Raw genomic sequence first — 24160 nt, 5'->3', positions numbered from 1 at the left:
AAATTGCTGTGAAGTACTCAGGTTTAGAGACTGAAGATGCTCCAGTGCAGAATCTAGGGACATTTTAAACTTCATCTAATAGTAAGTTTTGTAAAAGTAGCATTTCCAACAACTGTCTTAAGTCTTCAAAGGGCATCATATTTAGAGAAGGTTTAATATAAGGTGCTAATTCTTCTGAGTCATCCTTAATAAATTTGATCCTAACTGCTTTTCCTTATGAAGTTGACAGATGTCATGTTTTTGTTTTATCTAAATGTTCTTCTTGTCAGATTTGCTTTCTTGACACTAGGAGAGATGAACTAAAGAGCAATTACTTTAGAGCTCAAACTGACTTTAATGAAAGTTTAATCTGCCCTCTCCCTACACGTCATAGAAGTTTCTAAATCAATAGCATCCTGGGGATGGTGATTTGAGTTTCACATAAAATAATGGTTTGGGTCACTTCTGAGGTAATACTGGCTACAAGTAATTTCCTCATAATTCATTGGTGAACTCAGTATGTAGCATGTCATTAAAAGCTTTACGAAATTATAATCCTACAGTGAGCAGAAAGAGATCAAGAAAAATGTTTTATCTGTCTAATCTGTTGTAGGTATTTATAGGGCGCCTATCTGTAGTATCTAATATAATAGTCAGAAAAGCATTTGGAAATGAGCTCTACTCTTATTGTTGTCCTAGATATTTGTGCTTTAACTCTGTTGGTTTCTTTTTCTCTTGGTGTTTCCATTCCTATCATGAGCTGATGCTTATGGGTGGCTTCCACAAGGCTCATGGCACTGTCCTTTTGCAATAGTCAAGTCAGTGTGCGAACAGTGAGTTTTAGGTCCCTCTTTCCCGTTGCGGAGATAAGATCCCTTGGGATTGCATGTATGTAATGCAACAATGCCCTTAATCTAGCTACTAAATGCATCTTTGTTTTGAATCCCTCTTGCCCACCCTCCCAGAAATGTGCAGCTCTATTCTGGAGATCCACTGAAGAATCTTAGCTTGAATGAGAGTTCCCAAAAGTTGCATTTTTTTCTCACCATATGTCACAGAGTGACAGGACCCAACCCCACCTGTGACTGATCAGTTACCTCCAAGCTGAGGTTGTGAGGTTAGGGGTCAGGTGACAGTCTGACAAAGGGGTCTTATAAAGCCAGCAATAGCTCTGCTGACCTGGAGAGTTGTAGAGAAGCTCTGGAGTGCTGGAACTAGGGTGCTGGGGTGCTGCCACACCCCTTGGTTTGAAGTACTAACAACAAACACATGATTTCCATCATCAGCACGCCCACTATAAAAATTGTTCCAGCACCCTTGCTTGCCTGAGGGCAAGGACCCATAGAGGCTGAGAGAGAAGAAAAAGCCTCTGTGAGTTGTAGCCCCAGGGGCAGAGGAAATAATTTTGACTAAGATTTGGTCCAATCAATAAATTGGCACAGACATGGCAAGGACACGGAAACAGACCATATAGCACAGAACTGCTCCCTCCTGGACTGGTGCAGCAGCCCCATGGTTTACACTATATCTATGCCTGAAGCTACTCATGGCTCTGTTGAAGAAGCTGCAGATAGCTTAACTCTGTATGTTTCTATAGTTGTGGATGTGGCAGCCCTATTTTTCAAGGTGTCTTACATTATCATATACATTGATACAAGATTTAAGGAGCCATTTAAGCATGTACTGTATAGCATGAGTGTAAAGCATTTTAATATACAAAATAAACATGGACCTGCTGAGGTGCTCCCTTTTGGGGAAAGACTACATGAAACCTGTCTCTGGCATATTTATTTGGAAGATTTTCATGCTCTTCACCCAAAGCCTCTGAGCTCCGCAGAAATCATTGATTTAGTCTCAGTATTTCTGTGAGGAAGGAAAGTATCATTATCCTCACTTTACAGACCAAGGCGCAGAGGTGAAGTGAGTTGCCTAAGGTCACACAGGAAATTTGTGGGAGAGCTGGAAAAAGAACCCACTTTTCCCAAGTCCCAGTCCAGAGCTTTAGCCACAAGATCACATTCTTTCTCATGTAATAGATGTAACTGCTCCTAGCAAATGAGGACAATGCTGTGTGTCCCTCCTCAGAATGGTTTTGTTTTGCATGCATTACATCACCTTCCTCCTGTGTTTCTTTGTAAATTGTGTGAGTGTTGTGTGAGTGAGCTAGGAAAATAGGACACAGACACTTCTATAACTTGAAACACTTCAAGATAGTTGAGGAAAGGGCTACCCAGCACTGACCACAGTGTTGCAAACCCAGAATGGAGATGGCAGCATGGCTATGGTCTTTCTCGCCCTTCTGTACAGACTGGTTAGTGGACGCAGGGCAGCACGCCAACAGTATAGATGTAGCAACGGTGAGTATATGCACTCCCCCCTCATGCTTCTGGGGTATTATGTCTGCCCCTGCACTGTGCAGTTACAATGCCCTCAGCACCCCCAGGCAGATAGGGCTGCTCCTTCCTTCCCCACTCCAAGCATGAGGCATAAATTCACATATTTCAAGGCTAGAATGGACCCATATGATCACCTGACCTCCTGAATAATACAGGACACAAACTTTCACCCAGTGTAGTATTTAAAAATCATGAGTGTCACCCTCCCTCCCACCACCAATAATATTGTCTTAAAGTTCATGAGGCATGCTTTTTTTTTCTTTTCAAATAAAACAAATCTGAGGTTCTCTTTGTTAGCCTGCTAGAGCCTTTGAGCCTTTAGGGTGCACAGCTTCACAGTTTCAAGCTTTTCTTTGTAAACATGAAGGCTAGAAACTTTTTAAAATGAAAATTTTAAATGCAGGCTCTTGACTCTAGCAGACAGGGCTTTAAGAAAGCTGCCAAATACTGAGACACTCTCAGTAAAATTGTGAGCATTGGCAGAACTACAGTGGTTTCGTGGTTCTCGCTCGTAGACCCATCTATGTGTGGTGGTGTCCTTAGGCCCATGAATATGGATTATTTCACTCAATATTCTCTGCATAAATGAACTATTGATCATTGATGGAGAGTGGCCACAACTGAAGACCTTTCAGGTGAGATGTGTTTGTGTGTATAAAATAGATGCATTGGACGTAGCTTCAACTATCCATTTAAAGAAAATACTTTGGATAGCTGGAATTTGAAATGTGTTTTCTGTAGGTGAGGGCTGTTTCCTTCACTGACTGAGCTCTGATAATCTGAATTCCTCTGGTCCCATGGGATTCTGTATAGGGTGGGAGATCAAGCAGTCACAGGTATTGCGCAACGCATGTGATATTAAACGACCTCAAAAAGGCATTAGGCAGCCATCTGGCTCACAACACACAGCAGGAGCTCCAGGATCCTAATCAGATTATTCCTATTTTTGGGACAAGCAGAGTCCCCTGGAATTTCTGGAACTCAATAAATGGAAAAGATAAAAAGTAATATTTACTTCTAACTTCCCCCTCTGGTGCCAGTGAGATTTTACAAATAGAAGGTATTTAACATGAAGGTTTAAAAAAAAAATCTGTTAACTGCTGAATAATCAGTGTGCTTTTTACTGGTGTATTAAAAGGACTGATGATTACAGAGTATTTCATTCAAAAATCCTAAATCACTAGTCACACTACAGAACCATCCCAACCTTTTCTTCCAGTGAAAAGATAAAGGTTAATGCATCTTGTGTGTGTATTTAAACAATAGACACATCACCATGCCATGGATCAAAGGTCAAAGCTGGGTGTAGCCAGTACAATCTAATGGTGCTTTTTAATTACTCCAAGTAACTTGCACATACATGAAATGATCACCGTAGTTTGGCTGTTGAATGAGACTAGACATATATCTGTGGCAAAAGTTGCTAGTGATGGTAGAATAGTGGCATAATATGTCTATTTTATTGGGAAATCCATTGTGCTAAAACATGAAATTATGGCATAAAGTGGTAGTACTGACAGCAGTGTGTGTGTGTGTGGGGGGGTGAACAGCAGGGGGCTGGCTGGTCATGATTAGGACCTCTGGGGGCTACTGCAGTGAGGGATGTGTGTGGGGGGGTGTATTTAAGTGCCCTGACTTCAATCATTTTTGTTCATTCTTTTTCTGTTAGATTCATTTATGTAAATAAATATTACTGACCGTAAAGTACTGTATACTTGGTGGCCAGGTTCTCCAGTGACAGACAGTGTTGAAAATACTATCCTCTAGTATCGATTTGTTTTTTATCAACACCTATACGAGAAGTGTAAAGTAGAGGAAAGGCCAGGGAATCTTGTTAAGGCAGCAGACTCAGACTTGGGAGTAGGACACATTGAGAATTTTAATCAAAAAACACATAGTCATTGAAACTGAAACTGTTCATGAAACCAGCTCAGTTCTGATGAATCTCCCAACTCAATTTTCCCCACAAAAAATTATCAATATTTTTAGTTTCAAGACTTTCAAACAAAAAAACCTGGTTTCCCAGTTCAAAACCACTTTGTTTCAAAATGTATGCTAATTAGACTAAAACATTAATAAAAAAATGGTCAGCATCACAGGACATTTCAAAAGTACCAAAATGAAACTTTAGATTGATCCAAACTGAAACAAAAAACATTGGGTTTTTTGGTTCATGAAAATTTTTGAGATTTCAATTTTTTGTACCAAATTGCACCAGAAAAGTTTGAACTCAAACATTTTTGTGGGATGGGATGAGATTAAGATCCTAGCTCTGTCACAGACTGCTTCTGAGACATTGGGCAATTCCATCTCTGTGCTGTTTACCCTCTACAAAATGTGATACCGCTACTTTCTTTGTCTATCTTGTCTATTTAGATTGTAAGTTCTTCAGGACAGGGACTGTCTCATGCTACATGTTTGTGCATTACCTAATGCAATGGGGCCCTGACCTTTGTTAGGGCTGCTAATTGCTACAGTTATACAAATTGTTAATAGTTGGAAATATAATAGTGACACACCATGCATCTTTTTTTCCTCCAGGTGTTTAGAGTGTGGGATATACAGACGCTTTCGCTGCTGCAGATCTTCCACGATAGTCAGGGGAAGGCTGGAGAAATGCAGATCTATGCCATGATATTTGACAATAACCATGGCACGCTTATTACAGGTGTGTAGACATAATTAGTGAATGAGGAACACATTCCCTCTCATTTTAATTTTTGATATTCCATATTATGAAACATGCCTGTAGAAGGTGACGACAGCATGGCCTGGCAGTGGAGAAAGTTAGATATGGGGGATGTGCAGAAATCTAGGACATGACAGCAATTTTCCACACTTGGCTAATGAGGTATTTACATATGAAGGCTATTTGGCATCCCTCCATTTGATGTGATGAAGGAGTTTCATTTTATATATAACATCTGGTGTTCCTTTTAATTTGGAATATGTATGAGAGGCTTAAGGTGACAGTCACAGAAGATGATCTCTCTCAAGCCAAGTTTCCCACATTTTTGAAAGCTGATCCCCTCTTCAGGAAAATGAAACCAGTTGCAGCCTCTTTCAGCCCTGCCATCTGTTTATTTAAATCCCTTGAAAGGGATCTCTTCCCATGTCACTATTCTTCAGAGAATGTTACAACCACAGTCAGTTCCCAAGACACTCGAGTTTAGATTGGCTTGCCCTTCAGGCTGCTGGGTTAAGAGCTCTGTAGGCAGGATCCTGTCAGTCTGGGTGCCAGGAAAAGTGTGTTCTTGCATGAGAACAAGAGCATCTCCCATGGCCTACACTCTTCCTTTTAAAGGCTCCTGGCTGACATAATGTGGTCCAGCTGCCAGCCCCTCCCTCCTGGCCTGGCAGTTTGAACACACTCTTTGTGATGTGGCAGGTTCTCTTCCCACGTTCCAGGGAAGCTCCCTGCTTTTGCTGGGGGAAGGATGTGAACAACTTATCTTAGAAGCAAGGAGGACTGGAAGGCTGCCCATTTCAACATGTTCATAAATTATCTGGAAAAAGGGATACACGGTGAGGTGGCCAAGTTTGCAGATGATACAAAAATTACTCAAGATAGTTAAATCCTAAGAAGACTGCGAAGAGTTATGAAGGGATCTCACAAAACTGGGTGACTGGGCAACAAAATGGCAGATGAAATTCAGTGTTCATAAATGCAAAGTAATGCACATTGGAAAACATAATCCCAGTTATGCTTACAAAATGATTTGGGTCTAAATTAGCAGTTGCAACTCAAGAAAGACATCTTCGATTCATTGTAGATAGTTCTCTGAAAACATCCACTCAATGTGCAGCAGTAGTCAAAAATGCTAACAGTGTTAGGAACTGTTAGGTAAGGGATAGATAATAAGATGGTAAATATCATGTCACTATATAAATCTATGCTAAACCCATACTTTGAATATTGTGTGCAGTTCTGATGGCTCTATCTCAAAAAAGATATGTTAGAAATGGAGAAGGGCAATAAAAATGATTAAGGGTATGGAACAAGTTCTATATGAGGAGAGATTAAAAAGAGTAGCAGTGTTCCAATTAGAAGAGAGATGACTAAGGGGGAGGATATGACAAAGGTCTATAAAATCATGACTTTCTCCACATGGAGAAAGTGAATAGGGAAGTATTATTTACCCCTTCTCATAAAACAAGAACCTGGGGTCACCCAATGAAATGAATAGGAAGCAGGTTTAAAACAAAAGTATTTCTTCACAAAATGCACAGTCAATCTGTGAAACTTGATGCCAAGGGGTGTTGTGAAGGCCAAAACTATAACTGGATTAAAAAAAGAACTAGATAATTTCATGGAGGATAGGTCCATCAGTGGCTATTAGCCAAGATGGTCAGGGATGCAACCCCATGCTCTGGGTGTCTTTAGCCTGTGACTGCCAAATGCTGGGACTAGATGATGGGATGGATCACTTGATTGCCCTGGTCTATTCATTCCCTTTGAAGCATCTGGCATTGGCCACTGTCAGAAGACAGGATACTGGGCTAGATGGACCATTGGTCTGACCCTCTATGGCCATTCTTATGTTCTTATTTAAATACTTGGTTCACTCTATCTTGAAGTTCGTCCTCACTGAAAAAAGGCATGTTCTTATCTTGTGTCTGCTAACGTGATAACTAAGAAAAGGTAAAATCCTAGTGAGGACATGTCAGTTTGTAGTTTTAACACTTTAGCAGGTTGAAGTAAACCCTAGATTCCTGTATAATCTTTACCTCAACCTGCTAACATGTAAAAACTACAAACTGCCATGTCTTCACTAAGATTTTACCTTGCCTTAGTTAACATGAGGTAAGAACATACACTTTCTTTTTTCTTAGAAAAGACAAAGCCTTGGTGGTGACAGTTTCTCACTAACTCTATATATCTGAAAAGTTTGGTTGGTTTTATTTTGTTTTGTTTTTATAAAGAAGACAATTGTTTTAGAAACAGAACAGTGACCATGGAGCCAACATTATTTTCTGGACACTTCACTGTCTCTTGGAGAGAAGAAACTTATTTCATATTTCTGCAACTTTGAAGTGACAGAGGACAGTGGAGATTCCGACAGTAATCTTAGTGCTTCTGCAGAGCTGGAAATTCACTGCTGGTATCTTCTGGACATATTCTGAACATGTTAGCTCAGGACCTGACAGAATGTTTGCCTCCCATTTTGCACCCAAACAACAATATTCTTAATCCACTATTGATCACCGTAATGGAGATCTATTTTCAGTTTTGTATATGGAAGAAAATAAATAGTTATGTCCCTTTGTTAAAAGGTTTCAGTTGAGTGATAACAAAATTTGGACTTTATTAAAGAGGCCCAAATTCAGTTCTGTTATATGAGTATAATTCTAGAGTAATTCCAATGAAATCACTGGGAGTTACATGGTATAAATCATAGATGAATAGCATTTGGCCTAGTGTCTTCCTCCCAGCATGCACCCCATGTAGCTGAGTTGAGTGCAGGGCATCTGCACTGGTGCAGGTATGTGAGGATTCCTCCCTTTCCCAGGCTGTGGAGTGTTATCAGGCCTGATCTACGGTTGCTACTCAAGTCTCACATTAGCAATAGTTTGAATGCTGTGTCTGAGGTGAAAATAGACATATAGGTCCCAGGGAAGAACCCCAATTTGCTGCAGCCCAGTGTTGCATGTGGTGTTTTTTTCTTTAAACTTCTACCAAAAGGAGTATTGTTCATATAGGGTATGGGGGGTGAGAAGAGAAGGCTTAGTTTTCATCTTAAACCTGTGCAGAATTTGAGATGTAGAAAACTATTAAATGTCCATCTAGTCTATTGATTCCCATATTTTACATATATTTGGATCCCATAGTACTTGTCACTTGCACAAGATTGCATAGTTAATTGGTGGCAGAATTAGGGAATAGAACCTCAAACTACCAACTCCAAACCCGGAATTTTAACCACAAGACCATGTTGCCAAATTAAACACCTGTTGTGAAAGGGCTGATCCCATTTAGAGTGCACAGACTCTTCCTGCAGTTTGGCTTAGCTAGTAAATCAAAAAATGACTCAGTAACATAAAGTGCAGCTGAGCTTCCTCCTAGGTTTGGCTATTTGTAGGGTTTCCCTCCAAAGGGAGGATACCACCACTTGTATCTCAACATTTGAGATAACTGGACCCACCTACCAGCCTGATTTGTCAATTACCTTGAGCCTTCTTGAAGGGGGCTTACCACAGGTGCCTAGGGTAATTCAGCAGAATAGCCCTACTTTTCTGTAAAAGATGTTAGTCTGCCTGACCTATCTGTTTAGTCTGGCATTTGATGGAGTCTCTTAAAGTTTGTGTCATCTTATTCTAAAGGCCAGTGAAACAGTTCTATGTGAAAAGGGTCATTTAAAGTTTTAAATCCTATAGGATTAGCAGATACATAGTTGGATATTTCCTCAGCGGAGGATTTAGTGTGAAATGAATTGTCCCAACTCAGTCTCCCCAAACTGTTCTACAGTCCATACAAGGATGATTATGACTAGACACTAGGCCCTGCTAACGATTCTGTAAAAGATAAAATGAATTCCTCCTCACTGCCAGAGAGGGCAAGAGATCCAAGTTCTGCCTAGGAGAACTAATCCTCACTGCCTTCTACCTGACATGTATTTACATAGAAGGCTTCAGATTTTAATCCTCCGATGTCCATACATTGTTACAGATACAGATGTTTATGGATGAGTCCTGCTCTCTATCACGATCCATTTGCATATTTTGACAGAATCACAGTGGTGCTTTCTCCAATATTGCCCCATATGTCTGGAATCATACCCTGTGCCTTGCAGACATCTTCTCCTACACATCCACTGCTGAACTTAAGTCTTATACCAGCTCAATTATGTTGCAACAAATAAAATGGGAACTTTTTATTGTTGTGTACACTGCACAAATAGGCGTGTGAGCTTATGCAGTTGAAAATTTTGACCATTATTCAACCTTCTCTCATATCCCTAGGACAGGGTTCATTTTGACTGTAAATGTTCTGATCAAGGAGATGTAGGTTTTATTTGTCTGCAAAGTGCCATGCGCACCTACAGTGCTGCATAAACCAAGGTATTGAAAAGACAGCGTAGCTTACAGATGGATTTGCTTTGTTCAATAGGAAGTGACTTCTGGGATTGCTTTACTCAGTGATATTGCTATCAGTCAGGATGACATTTATTTGTTCCTTCCTACACTGGCCCACTCTGGAACTGTAAATCCCCTAGTTCCTATTGATCTTGGGGCTAGGGTTGCCTCTCCCATAAAAATTGGGTAGTTGATTGTCTAAGGCAGCAAAATATGATAAATATTCCTATTTAGTGATTGTTTATTGTGGTTGGGAGAGGTGACTATTTTCTACTTTTTTTCGGACAGCAGAAATTCTCTAGAACTGGCCAGAAGAGTCTCTTTATATTCTCTTGCTGAATTCAAATAAAACACAATGGTTTATATAGAGTTGATCCATTTCCTCGAATGACAGTTTGCACAGTCACATAAATGTTATGTATTAGTACCTCTCTTGCCATGTACAGGGTCATCAGTCATTGATATTTATCCTCTAACCCGGATGATACAAGACACCAAACAGGTTCCACAAACGCATGAAAGAAACATCAACGTACTGGCTTACAACAGGGCTTTTCACCAAGTTCTCACTATCTGTGCTGAATCTATTGTGAAGGTGAGCATAAACTTGCACCCTTTAAACTGGGAGAAAAAAAGAATGTTGCAGTTGCTTTTATCACAGATAAATTGTTGAGCAATTAAGCAAGAGTTAACCGTGTTTGTTATGCAAGCCATCATCTTTGTAGCTATTTTTATGCTGTAACTCTCTAGGGACATGGTAATCCACGATAAATAAGCCATTTAACATCACAGCAGCATTATTTCGATCAAGTGACCCTTTCAGCTGAACTGCAGAATCAATGTAATTAGTCTCCTCTTTCACATTAGGCACCAGAAGGATGGGTGGGGAGGAGGAGGATATGGTCTTGATGCAGAACTCCTTTTCCTTCACTTGGGTTTTGTTCCACACTACAGCTACGCAGGGCCTGCTTGGCGGCTTTAACAAGTGCGGGGCCCGATTCGTACTCACCTGGCAGCGCTCCAGGTCTTCGGCACTTCGGCAGCGGGTCCTTCACTCACTCCGGGTCTTCCATGGCACTCAAGGGCCTGCCACCGAAATGCCGCCGAAGACCCCCGGAGCGCCGCCAGGTGAGTAAAAATTAAAAAGGTGCCGGCGTGGGGCCCGATTCGGGGGAATTGGGCGAATCGGCCTAAAGCCGGCCCTGGCTACAGGAATGGATCTCTGTATATAAATTGAATTCAGCCTATGAAACAGTGATCATTGGTTATTAAGTTGCTACAAAAAGCTATTTAATAGCTGTGATTGATATAAGAATGCTCTGGATGAGCAATTTAAGCTTGTATACATAGTTCTCGATTCAAGAGCACGTCCCTATTCAGGACACACTTATGCATCTGTTTAAAGGTAAGCATGTGCTCATGGCCTATTGCAGCTCAAGGGCTTTCTGAATTGGGACTTAAACCATGAAAAATTACTTTGGAAACTATGTAGAATCTGGAAAAAACTACAACACTAGAAGAAGATTCCATATCAAAGGTTAAGCATTCTTCCCGTTTGCTCTATCCGAGGGTAACAGGCTGACTTGCCCTAAAGAATGGAAGGCCTGGGGCCAGCCGACCTGCTTACTAAGAAGCCACCCCTGAGAGGAGTCAGGTGATTGCCATTGCCCAGTAAAGAGCAGTGGGAGGCTGAAGGGAAAGTGGGAGCTCAGGAAGCTGTGGTAGAAACTGAGGAAAGGCTCCTGCAGGGAAGACCCTGACATGAGGGGAGGTGCCCCAGCTAGGATGACTGGGAGTAGCTTGCTAAAGCAGGAAGAAGACCTTGACACCAGGGGAATTTGGAAGGCAGACCCTGAAAGTTGAGCTCTACCTGGGTAAAGCCTAGGAGTGGTGACTGAAATGGAGTCCGCTTCTGAGAAGGAGGGCTGGGGATTCCCTATGTAAGGGGAGAAAGACATTGAATTGTAGCGTTGGGGTCTTGTGGACCAAACTGTCAAAGGACTAAATAAATTGGACCCCAGGAGGGGAATGTTTTAAATTTAGCTTTGGACTATCAGGGTACAGTTGCTGAGGGCCCTGAGGAGGTGGAGGAAACAGGGCAGAGTGACCTCTCTCCACAAGACGGCGCTCTGGAGGCAGCTGCCCTGTTACACCAAGCTACAAGACTTAACTGCCACCTTCCTATTATCCTTTCCCTACTCTCTTCTCTGAACCTTCTTCCATGTGGCTGATAGGCCTGGATCCAGCTTGCTGGCTTTGTCTGCCATAGCCACACCCTCTCCTCTTTCAGATCACTTGTGTTGTAGCCACGTTGGTCCCAGGATATGAGAGACACGAGGTGGGTGAGGTAATATCTTTTATTGGACCGACTTCTGCTGGTGGAAAGAGACAAGCTCTGTGGAGCTCAAAAGCTTGTCTCTTTCACCAACAGAAGTTGGTCCAATTACAACAACTAATTTTTTATTTTTTTTATTGGACCAGTTATTGTAGAGCCTATAGACTTTATCTAGTCCTTCCCTTAGGAAAAAGAGCTAACAAACTAGACAAATATAAAAAGCTGGGTCTCTCTTTTTAAAATTCATCCCCTTTCTTCTATCTGAGTTGCCTGTTTCGAATGTGAGCTTTTGGGCAGGGACCCTGGGTAAAATGTTTAAAAGCACCTAAGCCTCAATGCCATTTTCAAAAGTGATTTAGGCACTTAGAATCCTATGTCCTATTGACTTTCAATGAGGCTTAGATTCCTATGTAACTTAGGACCATACATTAGAATGTATTTATCTGCTTAAAAAATGCAGATAGGCAGCTAGTGGGATTTTCAAAGCACCTAGATACCAAGCTCCTATTGATTTCAGTGGGACTTAGGCACCTAAATACCTTTTTATAATCTGGTTCTTAGGCACTTTTGAACATTTTACCACTTGTCATCATACTTTGTAAAGAACCTTGCACACTTCTGATGCTATGTCAGTGTCTTAAAGTCTTTAGGAAACTGTCTAATTCTCAAGTGCTGAGTATCTAGGAGCTGTCTTATTTCTTGAAAATGGAGACACTTTCCCTGGAGTGAACCCCAACATGCCCTTCCTCAGTGCCAGAGATGCAGTCTACTACCAACATGATCAGTTCCCCCTGCTGCCAGTTTCCATCTCTATCTTCAGGCCAAGGAACCAAGGGTGGGTACATAAGCCGCATGTGGAGGTCAGGAAGTCAACCAGGAAGACTCACTGTGGACGCACCAACAGTGGAAGAGCAATAGGGAGGCAATACTCCTGGCGCTAAGAGGCACATAGAATAGAAGGACATTGACCTTCCTGGAGAAGCCTTATAGATTTAATAAATAGCCTTTCTGTGGGTGTTATAAGCCATTCTGTAGATGTCAATAGCGAATTTTATCCTTCCTCTAAAATTGCATAGGATGACTCAGAAAAAAACCCCTATTAAATGGATCACATCCTCTTCTATTCTACAGGATTTAGCACTAATTTAACTACATCAGAATCCAATTCTGAATTGGACTGAATAGTGTCACAATAGCCCTGAATTATGGGAAATTGGTTTCTCTTTCCCACCATCTCTATTTGTTATAGAAGCTTAAAAAAGGGACTAATTTTGTCAATAAATGCAACGATTTAAATGTGAACCAACTAAAACTACTTGCTATAAAAATGTCAGAAACTATAGGCAAAATTGGCCATTTAATTTTGGGTGCCCTGCAGCTGACTGCTACATATTGATGATCAGAGGTGCTGAGCACCCACAGTTCTCGTTGACTTCAGATGGAGTTATGGGTAGAGCTGAGCAAAATTTTTCAGACCAATAGTTTATTTGCCAAAACATGGCGTTTAAGGCTATGTGAAACTGTTTGCAAATTTGGCCCACGTTCAGCCAAGACAAATTTTTTCAAGGCTCAGCCTCAGGAAACTCGTGTGTATGTCCATGTCCCTGTCCTCTTCTAACATTTAGCCCAATGGTTAGGACACTTTTCTGAATGTGAAAGACCCAGGTTTGAATCCCCACTCTGCTTCAGGACTTGATCTCCTAGTTGAGTAGTTCAACCATCAGGCTTTAGGCTAGTCTAGGGTGGGTTAGTCTCAACCTCTCCTGTTTAAGCTATTCCACTTTGTATAAATACTTAAATATTCATTGGGGAAGGGACTTGAATTCTGACAAACTCTGAACATTTTCAGAATCAAAGCAAATATTTTTTCTATTATTTTTTGTTTGTTTGTTTGTTTGCTGGCCAAAGCGAAAAATCAATTGTTAACTCAGGTCTAGGTATGGATGTTCAACATTACTGAAAATTGGGTCCAACTGGGACACCCAAATTTAGTGGCCACTTCTGAAAGGCAAGTTATACTCTGAGAAATGAGACTCTTTGCATCACAGTCACACCCAGAGGCCTTGCTCAGGATTGGGACCTCATGCTAGTTGCTGTACAAACACATAGTAAGGAAGAGTCCCTGCCCTGAAAGGCTTATGTAAAATCATATAGCATTATTGCTTCACTTGAGGATCAAATCCTTAAAAGACACATGTTGGAGTATCCAACATAACTGATTCATCCCTTCTTTGTAGCCAGGGCTGGATTTAGGGTCTGGCGATGCAAGTGACCATCTGGGGTGCCGAGCTTGGAGGGTGCCGGGATCAGCTCGGGGTGCTGTTTTTGTTGTTAGTGACAAAAAGGAAAATAGAATGTTTGAAGTAAAATGTTTCAGGTATTTTGTATGTGGATTCATTTTTCACTAAGTTCCTAAAATTTTCATGGAAAATTCCAGACTTTCTGAGAACTACATTTTCCTGAAACCTATTAGAATGTTGTCAGCCATGCCCTTGTGGAGATATATGAGGTAGTGTGTTGCCAGTCAGTCAGTGAGATATAAGAACAAACTAAAGTGACAGCCAAGCTGCGATATTGTGAACCTTGTTTTATTGTGTAATTGTTTGTGTTTTAAGACTTGAAGAGTGTAAGTAGAGACAAATAAAGGACATATTTAATGAGATGCCAGAGATATCTGTTGAACCCCTATCTATGCAACAATATAAAAGTTTCTATAAGAGTAGAGGAAACAAATTTTTTATTTGCTTACATATGGCATGAATAAATACAGATTTAAGGATCCTAATGTGCAAATTTATAGTCTTGTATGACTGAGATAAATCATGCATGCAAATTGTGCATCGAAGTCATGAAATGGACTACAAAGTAAGGTATTCAAAAGTTTAACAAATGGAGGGGGGCACCGAAGACAATCCTTGCATGGGGCACCATTTGGTCAAGGGCTGGCCCTGTTTGTAGCTAGCTTTCCTTGTTTTCTGTATAGTAAAAACTCATTATAGTTAACCATTTTTATCTCTAACTTAAAAAGAATCTATTTCATGTGACTAGTGAAAATAGGCTATCCTTGCTAGAATGGCTTCCTTAGGGTGCCAAAGATTTTTGGAGTTGAAGAGAGTAATTGTGAATATTGTGCTGTTGAGTCTGCTATACTATCAGGAAGCATATTTTTATGGGATATACAAGAGTCATCTATTCAGCATGTTAATCTTTTGGCAGCCAACTTATAACACATGGTGTGGGGATTTTTGTAGGATGGACTGCAAATAATTTTAATTTTGTTTCTAGGTCTGGGAGCTAGAATCTGGGCACCAAATCTACCAGATTGAAGATGCCCATGGGCCTAATATTGAATTGACCTGTGCAGCAATTGATAAAAATGGGTTTCACCTTGCTACAGGAGCCTGTGATGGTAAACAGTTTAATTATCGCTACTATTCTGTTATCTCTCTTTAGAATGAGATACTATATTGTGACCAAGGCTGTGAGAACAGTTTGCTTGGAACCCACTTGAAACCATGTTGGATTGGGGTCCAATTTCAAAAAGCTTCTGCAAAACTGGACTGGTGCTGTTTTGTATGGTTCTGACCCCAACCACCCCTTTATATTAAATGCCTCAATGAACAGCAATAAAATTAAGACATGGCATAACTTTAAAGAAATACCACAAACTAAGCTTCCCCATGCAATTTGACTTAACTGTGTAGTACATCCTACCTCTGGAGCTTGCATACACATACCTGGGCTAGCTGTGATCGAGCTAGTGTATTAAAAATTGAGTGTAGCCACAGCGACACAAGAGGTGAAACAGGCTATCTTCCCCAAGAACATGCATAGTTTATTGGACAGGGTGGTACTTAAGGTAGCTAGCTTCTCCTGCCATTGCCACTGCCGCAGTGCCAATCGATTTTTTAGCATGCTAGCTTGACCCGAGCTAGTCCAGGTATGTCTCCTCAAGCTGAAATTTACCCCTTCAGCTCAAAGTGTGGACATGCCTCTTGGTACCAGGGTGTATATACAGGGGTGGCTCTATGGTTTTTGCCGCCCCAAGCACGGCAGTCAGGCGGCTTTCGGCGGCACGCCTGTGGGCGGTCCGCTGGTCACGCAGATTTGGCGGCATGCCTGCGGGAGGTCCACCGGTGCCGCACCTTCAGCGTCCCCGCTGCCGAATTGCCACCAAAGCCGCGGGACCGGCGGACCTCCCGCAGGCATGCCGCCGGAGGTGGCCTGACTGCTGCCCTTGCAAGGACCGGCAGGCTGCCCCCCCGCAGCTTGCCGCCCCAGGCACGTGCTTGGTGCGCTGGTGCCTGGATCCACCCCTGTGTATATACCCCGCCTCCAGTCAGAGAGGGGAGAGGTTAGTAAGTATCCTTGCAGGACAAGAAAAATACCTGCCTGGCCTGAAAGAAGTATGAAAGCTGTCAAGCCTGAAGGGAGAATTACAGCTGGATCTAATTTGGGAATCAGGCTTTTGAAAGGCAATGTTGGGCTTTATGGGAAATGGCCTTTGGCTCTGTCTGCCTCGCTTCTAGTCCAAGAAGATCTTTCCCTCAGGGCTTAGGAGCTAGACCTGAATGGTATGAAGGATGAGAGACTGTAGTAGTCTGCACTGGACTCCAGGGACTGTTGCTCCATGATGTAATACTTCTCTGGGGGGTCTGGAATAAGCACCCTGTGAATACCTAAGAGCGTCATGTCTTGCTGCATAAAGCCTGTAGCAGTCTGGAACCAGTCAGCCCTGGTCTACGTTATCTAGAATGAACAGTATTAGAATAATGATTACATTGTAACAGACACGTGAAGAAAATCCATCATTCATGCAATATGGCAGTTACTGCGGTTTTAGAAACCTTGATATCTTCTTGGAATTTCCTGACTTTTGTGTGCTTGAATTCTCAATGGTAACACTGTTTTGATGACAGGTTTTTGCTTTCTATTTATCTTGCTGCTCTTATTGTAAGAAAGGGGAGAAGAGATGAAACTGAGGTGCCCTTTACTCCGGAGGACTAAATTAGCTCGACAGGCCATCTTTCACTCAGCTGTCCATAACATTCTCAACCCTGTGACTCAAGAAGGCTGCATTAAAACATGGCAGCACTGGCGCTGGAAAAATTTGTATAGGGGGGGTGCTGAGAGCCATTGAACCAAACTGTAAACCCTGTATAGGATGGAAACCACTTCAAGCCACGGAGTGCTGCAGCACCTCTCGCACCTCTAGTTCCAGCACCTATGCATGGCAGCATGTGTGCACACTCCAAATTTAAATGTTCACCACTTCAAAAATACTGAACGGACCTGCTTCAAGCGTGATATGCATTTCACTCCTCAAAGAAAGCTCTAAAACAAGCCAAGGTTTGAGTTTCTATCTTAAGTGTTATTGATATGCAAGAACAAAGCTTATGATAGGAACATGTGGGCTAAGTGCATTTTTTCCATCTTGTACAATTCAAAAATAGCAAAACCAATTTTGCTCAAACTTTCAAAAAAATTTGAATTATTGTGGGCTGAGCCCAAGCATGAATATCTTCAGCCCAGAAGGCATTTTAATGAGAAAACTGAGCAACTGGAGTAAAGTAGTTAAATTGAAAAGGGAGAACTCAGTTTTATAGGATTTGCTGACTCTGAACACGATACATAGTGTATTTTCCAATATGCAACACGTCATGTAATGTATGGCATGTTAGTTTGAGATTGTATGACAAGGCTTCTCCGTTTATTTACCAGACCTGCACTGAATTCGTCAATAAACTTTAAAAATCGATTAATCAATTAGCATGGCTGCATAATTCTGAAACTTCAGGGTTTATTGAAATGTTAAGAAATGCAGCACCAAGTAAATTTTGGGATATTCCAAAAATATACAGGGTGCCTCATGAAGAAGACATGGCCTCTGCCACAAAGCATGCAGACCAGATTAATTCCACTTCAGCATACTGCCCTTTATTTGTATCATTTAGCTGAGATACTTTGCCCACGGGTCTTAGGGGCTACTCAGAAATGGAAAGCTGTTGTCAGGTCAGTAGCTCCACATGACAAGGGTGGATCCCAGTTGGTAGATGCTCCTTCAGAGAGTGCTTCAGCCTCTCTTTTTCCACCCCCTCATTTTGAGAGATGGTCTGGTAGCGAGCCACGTCACTCTCAACCTTGCCACTCTCTCAGATCGGAAGATCTCTGCCTTGCTGGCTCCCTTTCTGCCCTTTTGTGGACTTGGCACAGAAGCAGGAAGTACAAAACAGGCATGCAGAAGGACAGAATGGTGGTCTATTGTCAATGTCTGATAACCCCATATAGCTGTGCTCACTGAGAGGAGAGGTGAGGGACTAGATAATCTATTCCATTGTTCTCCCATTTAGGCAAAAATGCTTTTGCATGCCCACAGTCAAGGAAGGATGCAACATTGCTTGGCAATCAAACTTAACACCCCCACTGACATCAATAGGTTTTGGATGAGGCCCTAAATGTGCATCACTGGAAATGTGTGTTTTCCTGAAATCAGTTAAGTTTATTGCTCGAAAAGCATGAGGTTGAATTTACATTATTTGAAGTGTGACTAGACACTGTAGACAGACTGCTGTGCTGCCCCGGGGACATTTCTGAAAAATATCTGGTGGTTGATGCTTTCACAAAGGCCTTAGTGCCGGTCAGGGGCCCATTGTACAAACAGAAGTAAATAAAGTCCCTGCCTTAAAGAGCTTACATTTGACTTTTAAATAACTCAGCCAACATGTGTAAGAAATTGAAGGAAGGGATTTTTGAGCCCCAACATAAGTTCTCTCTAGCAGGGAAGATTTTAGCTGTATCTAGAAAGGGAGAGAGTCCATCTGAGGCAAGGAAAGCACACCAATATTCCTTGTAATTGCGTGATTGATTATTTGTAAGGGATCCCTACATACATACTTCCTGCCAACCCCCCATGACAGATAGACTAATTCACAAATAACGTGTGTCCCAACTACATGCTTCTGTGAAGCAATATTAAAATACCAGACATCAGACCTGTAGAAATGGGAAATGTGATGCAGCTGATTTTTCTTTCTTTTTGCCATTTGGGACTTGTCAGGTTTCTGAGTTGAAAATACATGTTTTGTGTTTAACAGTTTTTTCTCCTTGTGTTTCTTGTCCTCACTTCTTGTTCAGGAACATTGAAAATCTGGGATTTTGGAAGTGGGCAGGAAATTAAAGTTTTGCCTGTGGCAAATGACAGCAATGATGAGCAGTGGCTGCTGCAGCTAGTTTATCTGAAGGCTAGTGAGAGTCGGCATGTGATCCTTGCTTTGGAGCACAGTGGGAAGATCAAAATCATTCAGGTTTTTGATATCTTACATGTGATTTGTAGCTGCTAATTTAAACAGACAACTTTCATAGATCAGTAGGCCAACCCTGTGCAACTGTCATTGTAAAGTCATTTTTCAGCATGTCACCAAAGTAACTCTTTAATATTTAAAATGTCAGTGTGTTCCGTGTTCCATGGCTAGATGTTCAGCATTCTGCTCACCTCTTTCCATGAACCCACTACACTGGAGCTATTAATATTTTTCTCATAGCAGTTAGGCTTTGGTGGAAAGTAAAATTTCTTATCCCTCAGTCATTTGGCTCACTGAATAAGAGCCAGAGCCTGCCCTTAATCTGCCGGATGTGCATAACTTTACTCATTGAAGTAAATGAGAATACTCCAGTGAGTAAAGTTATTCACACATGCAAGTGCTAGGAGGATCAGGTCCCAAGACTAAAGAACTATTTCCCTTCCCCTCTCCTTCAGAAGTGAAAATCAGAGGCCCATGCACTCCCCTTTGATTACATGATGTGAGGAACAGCATGATCTGAATCCTGCATAGGAAGGTTGCAAAGGGATATGAAAAAGAGCCTCTCTGTGGTTCCTTCCTTCCTCTTGAGTTGCTGCAGTGCAGCTCTCTAGCCCCATTAGCAATCAGCTTAAATAGCTTACAGACTAACAAGAAAATAGCTAGAAGCAAATTTGAGGCTACTTTTGTTCTTGCATATTTCTATTTATAGTGATACCATTTGCCCAACACCTACACAGGAGAGAGTACTACATGCTAGGTAGTTGGTGAGACAGACATTGGTCCAATAAAAGACATTACCTCACCCAACTTGTCTCTCTCTCTCTGTTCATAATTTGGCACAGACATAGCCCACTCTGCCACAAAGCACTCATACAGTCAAGTTATATAATCGTAATCCCAATACATACAACAATAGGATTGCATACACAACATAAACTCTTAGGCATAGCAAGGTCGTGGACAAAAGAGCAGTTTTCTGACTGCATCTGGATGAAATTTCTGTAACAAAAATGTATACATTGTGGTTATGAGCATGAAAATAACCATTTATGCAGCCTTCTTTATCTCTCTGAATGTTGCTATGGAGGAGAATAGCCACAGTGTATGGAGCTGCCTTACAAATTAACATACTATAAAGCTTGAAATAATCAGTTCGTTGAATTGGCTATTTATGGTTAATTTAAAAAAACCTCTAAATTTAATTTAATAACATCTTAGTTAAATGTAGCCACATGAGCCATTCCTCCCAAACATTACTGTGAACCAAATTTAAATCTGAAAGGTGCTAAATAACGCTGCACAGTAGATTTATATGTTTTACGGTAATTTTTTTTCCAAATTGTTCTTGTTCAATATATTGAAATGGTTTTAAAAAAACCACCCCTTTTCAGCATTGATTTATTTTAGCATGTAATGCCTCTATGAAAAGAGTATTAAACGCTAGCTACATTTTAAATAACACTGAGACTGTCCTAAAGCCAAAAAGTAGGAACACTGAAGTTAAGGCAGGAAGCTAGGTATTGGAGTTTGTTTTATACGTGGAGAACCTGTTAAGAGAACCCCCATTAGCAACTAGACACAATGGGCAAGGATCAAAGACTCTGTTTCAGTCTTAATTCTAAATTTCCTTAGGTTGAACCAAAATGCTTGTTGTTTTCATGCAAGTGTCATGGCCGCCATCTTTGCTATCACACTACAGATTGAACTTGGGACCTCTAAAGCTAAATGATGAGCTGCTACAACTTGAGCTAAAGAGATTGTAGCATGGAGTGTACAAGATTCATATCCTCTGTGAATCAGCGTTGAGAGGGACCTGTAATGCACTTTGACCAGTGGGGTACATATGTGACTTGATATGTTGTGACTGGGGTCCGAGGGGAGCCAACTGAGGTCACTCAATTAGGTTGAACTGCAACAATGGGGCAGACAATCCCCAAAGCTGGTGGATATTCCAATACTTAGATTTACCAAACCAGCACAAAACAGCTTCTATAATACCTCACTCGTTACCCAGAAGCCAACAACACAGTTCCCTTAAAGTAACCCAGCCTTGGGCCTCCACCCAGACACCCAAGATAAATATGATGAGGATTACTGAAAATCTATTAATCATATAAAAAAGTTCTACCAATCCCAAAGGATCGGACACATTACCTCCCAGGTTAATGAATATTCCAGATCTTATCCAAATACACACTTACAGCCAATTCTTATTAACGAAACTAAAATGTATTTAAAAAGAAAAGAGAGGGAATATTGGTTAAAAAATCACTATACATACAGACATGAGTACAATCTTGAGATTCAGATTCATAGCAGAGATGGTGAGCCTTGTAGATGCAAAGATTTTTTTCAGAAATATTTCATAGGTTATAGTCCAATGTTTATATTCAAGGTGGTCCAGTCAGGACTGGGATCTCAGTCCTTATGGCTTAGGCTTCCCCTGCATGAAGCCTCAAGCAGATCTGAGATAAAAAGGATTGGGAACCAAGGGTCTTTTATACAGTTTTCTAGCAGCCATTTGACAATACAGTCCTGGGTGAACAATAGGCTTTTGATGTAACCTTCTCTTTCCCAAACCTCACTGGTAATTAACTACATGGATTGACATAAGATAATTTATCCATTAGGCAGTCTATCACAAACTTTAAAGAGACAGATAGACAATGACATTATTGCATTTAAGATTCATCTAAATGTTAATATTCCCTTTTGATCTCTGAATCAATAGCTATAGTGACAGAGAGGAACAGTCTGTTTACGTGGCTAGTTATTAAACAAGCTATAAGTAAACACACAATTAGTATCACCTCTAATTCTCTAACAATACAGATTTTCACTTCAAAGTTCTAGCCTATCTAGCAAGGAGTAGCCCTAATTACCATTCACATACTTTCCTAATATGACTTTAAAGCAAGGGTCAGCAACCTTTCACAAGTGGTGTGCCAAGTCTTCATTTATTCACTCTAATTTAAGGTCTTGTGTGCTGGTAATATATTTTAATATTTTTAGAAGGTCTCTCTCTACAAGTCTATATATTATATAACTAAACTAGTGTTGTATTGTAAAATAAACGAGGTTTTCAAAATGTTTAAGAAGCTTCATTTAAAATTAAATTAAAATGTTGATCTTACGCCGCCGGCCTGCTCAGCCCACTGCTGGTCTGGGGTTCTGTTCACCTAGGCTGGCTGTGGGCTGAGCAGGGCCTGCGGCCGGGACCCCAGCTGGCAAGGGTCCGGCAGCCAGAACCCCAGATCGGCAGCAGGCTGTGCGGGGCCGGCTGCTGGGACCCCAGACCGGCAGTGGGCTGAGCGGCTTAGCCCACTGCCGCTCAGGGGTTCCACCCTCCGGCTGCTGCCAGCCGGGATCCTGATTGCCAGATCCACTCAGCTCGCTGCCGGTCTGGGATCCCGGCCCTGCCCACATACAGTGGGTACCTACCTTCTCCCTGGTTCTGGCCCATTCTCTTCCTCTCTCTGCACTGAGCTGAGGGTGGGAGTGCACTGAGCACAGGGCTGGGGGTGAAGGGTCTGGCCAGGAACTAGAATGAGGGTGGGGGCTCAGAGTTGGGGCAGGAGGTTTGGGTGTGGGGCACTTACTTGGGCAGCTCCCATATGATGCGAGGGGTGCAGGTGGGAATGTAGGGGTGTGTGTGCAGGAGTTCCTGTTTGGTGCTCAGGGTGAGGGTGGGGATATGGGAAGTGCATGGGGTGGGGGCTGGGGATGTGGGGGGATGCAAGAGTCAGGGCAAAGGGCTGAGGGCATGTGAGGGGGGTGCAGGTGTCAGCGCAGAGGCGGGGCTGGGTATGTATGGGGGCTGCCAGAGTCAGGGCTGGGGTCATGGGGGGGAGTGAGAAGAAGTCAAGCAGAGGTCTGGGTGTGTATGAGGGAGATACAGGGCCCAGGGCAGGGTCCTGGGGTGTGTGGGGGGGTGCGAGGCTCAGGGCAGAGGGCTGTGTGGGGGTGTCAGGGCTCAGGGCAGAGGGCTGGGTGACTGCCCCCCTCAGAACCCTCAAACCCCCTCGCTCCTTGTCCCCTGACTACTCCCTCCTGAGACCCCTGCCCCTAACCGCCCCCCAGGACCCCATCCCCTATCTAAGCCTCCCTACTCCTTGTCCCCTGACTGCCCCCCTAGGACCCTACCCCCTACCTGTCCCCTGGCTGCCCCAACCCTTATCCACACCCCACCCCAGACAGACTCCCAGGACTCCGACGCCCCATCCAACCACTCCCCGCCCCCTGACAGGACCCCCAGAACTCCCAACCCATACAACCCTCCCCCTGCTCCCTGCCTGCCGCAACCCCTCTCCACACCCCTGCCTCCTGACAGCCCCCACCCCGAACTTCCAACTCATCCAACCCCCAGGTCCTTGCCCCTGACCACCCCTCCAGAGACCTCTCCCACCCTAACTACCCCCCCAGGACCCTCCTTTCTCCCTGCCCCCTGACTGCCCTGCCCCCTAACAGACCCCAGAACTCCCATGCCTCATCCACCCGCTATCCAACCCACCCTGCTCCCTGTCCCCTGACTGCCTCCACCCCTTATCCACCACCCCAACCCCGGACCCATTACCTTGAGGCTCCAAGCAGAGCCAGGTACACTACCCCGCACAGCCCTGCCCCTCAGAGTGCTGCGCACACGGTGGCAGGGCTCTGGGTGAGCGGGGAGTGTCTTTCCTTCCCCGCAGAGCCAAACACTGCCCCATGGGAGCGCGCAGTCCCGGCCCCCAGAGCTCTGTGCACGCGGCGGCAGGGCTCCAGGGGAGGGAAGAAGATGGGGGAGGGGCTGGCGGCTTGGTGCACTCGGCCCGGTGCTCCAGCCCGGGACTGCGGACCCCACGGCTTGCCACGCTGGGCAGGATTTTTAATGGCACGTGGAGTCCCAGCAGACAGCAGTGTGCCATTAAAAATTGGCTCATGCGCTGTCTTTGGCACGCATGCCATAGGTTGCCAACCCCTGCTTTAAAGTGTGGCTCTGGGTCATTTAGCATGCAAGCTGCTTAACCCTTTCTGGCCATGTGTCATACTTTATATAAGATCCATTGCAATTATACAACAGTAGTAGCAACAATGGT

General features: G+C 42.9%; 1 protein-coding gene across 6 annotated transcripts in view; it reads left to right on the top strand.

The window, feature by feature from the left end:
• WDR64 (WD repeat domain 64) overlaps window positions 1–24160 on the top strand; it is a 136802-nt gene that overhangs the window by 82315 nt on the left and 30327 nt on the right. For all 6 annotated transcript variants that reach the window (XM_039531587.1, XM_039531583.1, XM_039531582.1 and 3 more), the window contains exons 11-14: window positions 4917–5043; window positions 9896–10044; window positions 15070–15193; window positions 18919–19088. In XM_039531587.1, coding sequence (XP_039387521.1) covers window positions 4917–5043; window positions 9896–10044; window positions 15070–15193; window positions 18919–19088 — 570 coding nt within the window. The remainder of the gene's footprint in view (window positions 1–4916; window positions 5044–9895; window positions 10045–15069; window positions 15194–18918; window positions 19089–24160) is intronic.

This window comes from Mauremys reevesii, linkage group 3, assembly GCF_016161935.1.
Source record: "Mauremys reevesii isolate NIE-2019 linkage group 3, ASM1616193v1, whole genome shotgun sequence".
Classification (NCBI taxonomy): Eukaryota; Metazoa; Chordata; order Testudines; family Geoemydidae; genus Mauremys; species Mauremys reevesii.
Note: the sequence above shows the minus strand (reverse complement) of the source record. Positions and strands in the feature narration are given on the sequence as shown.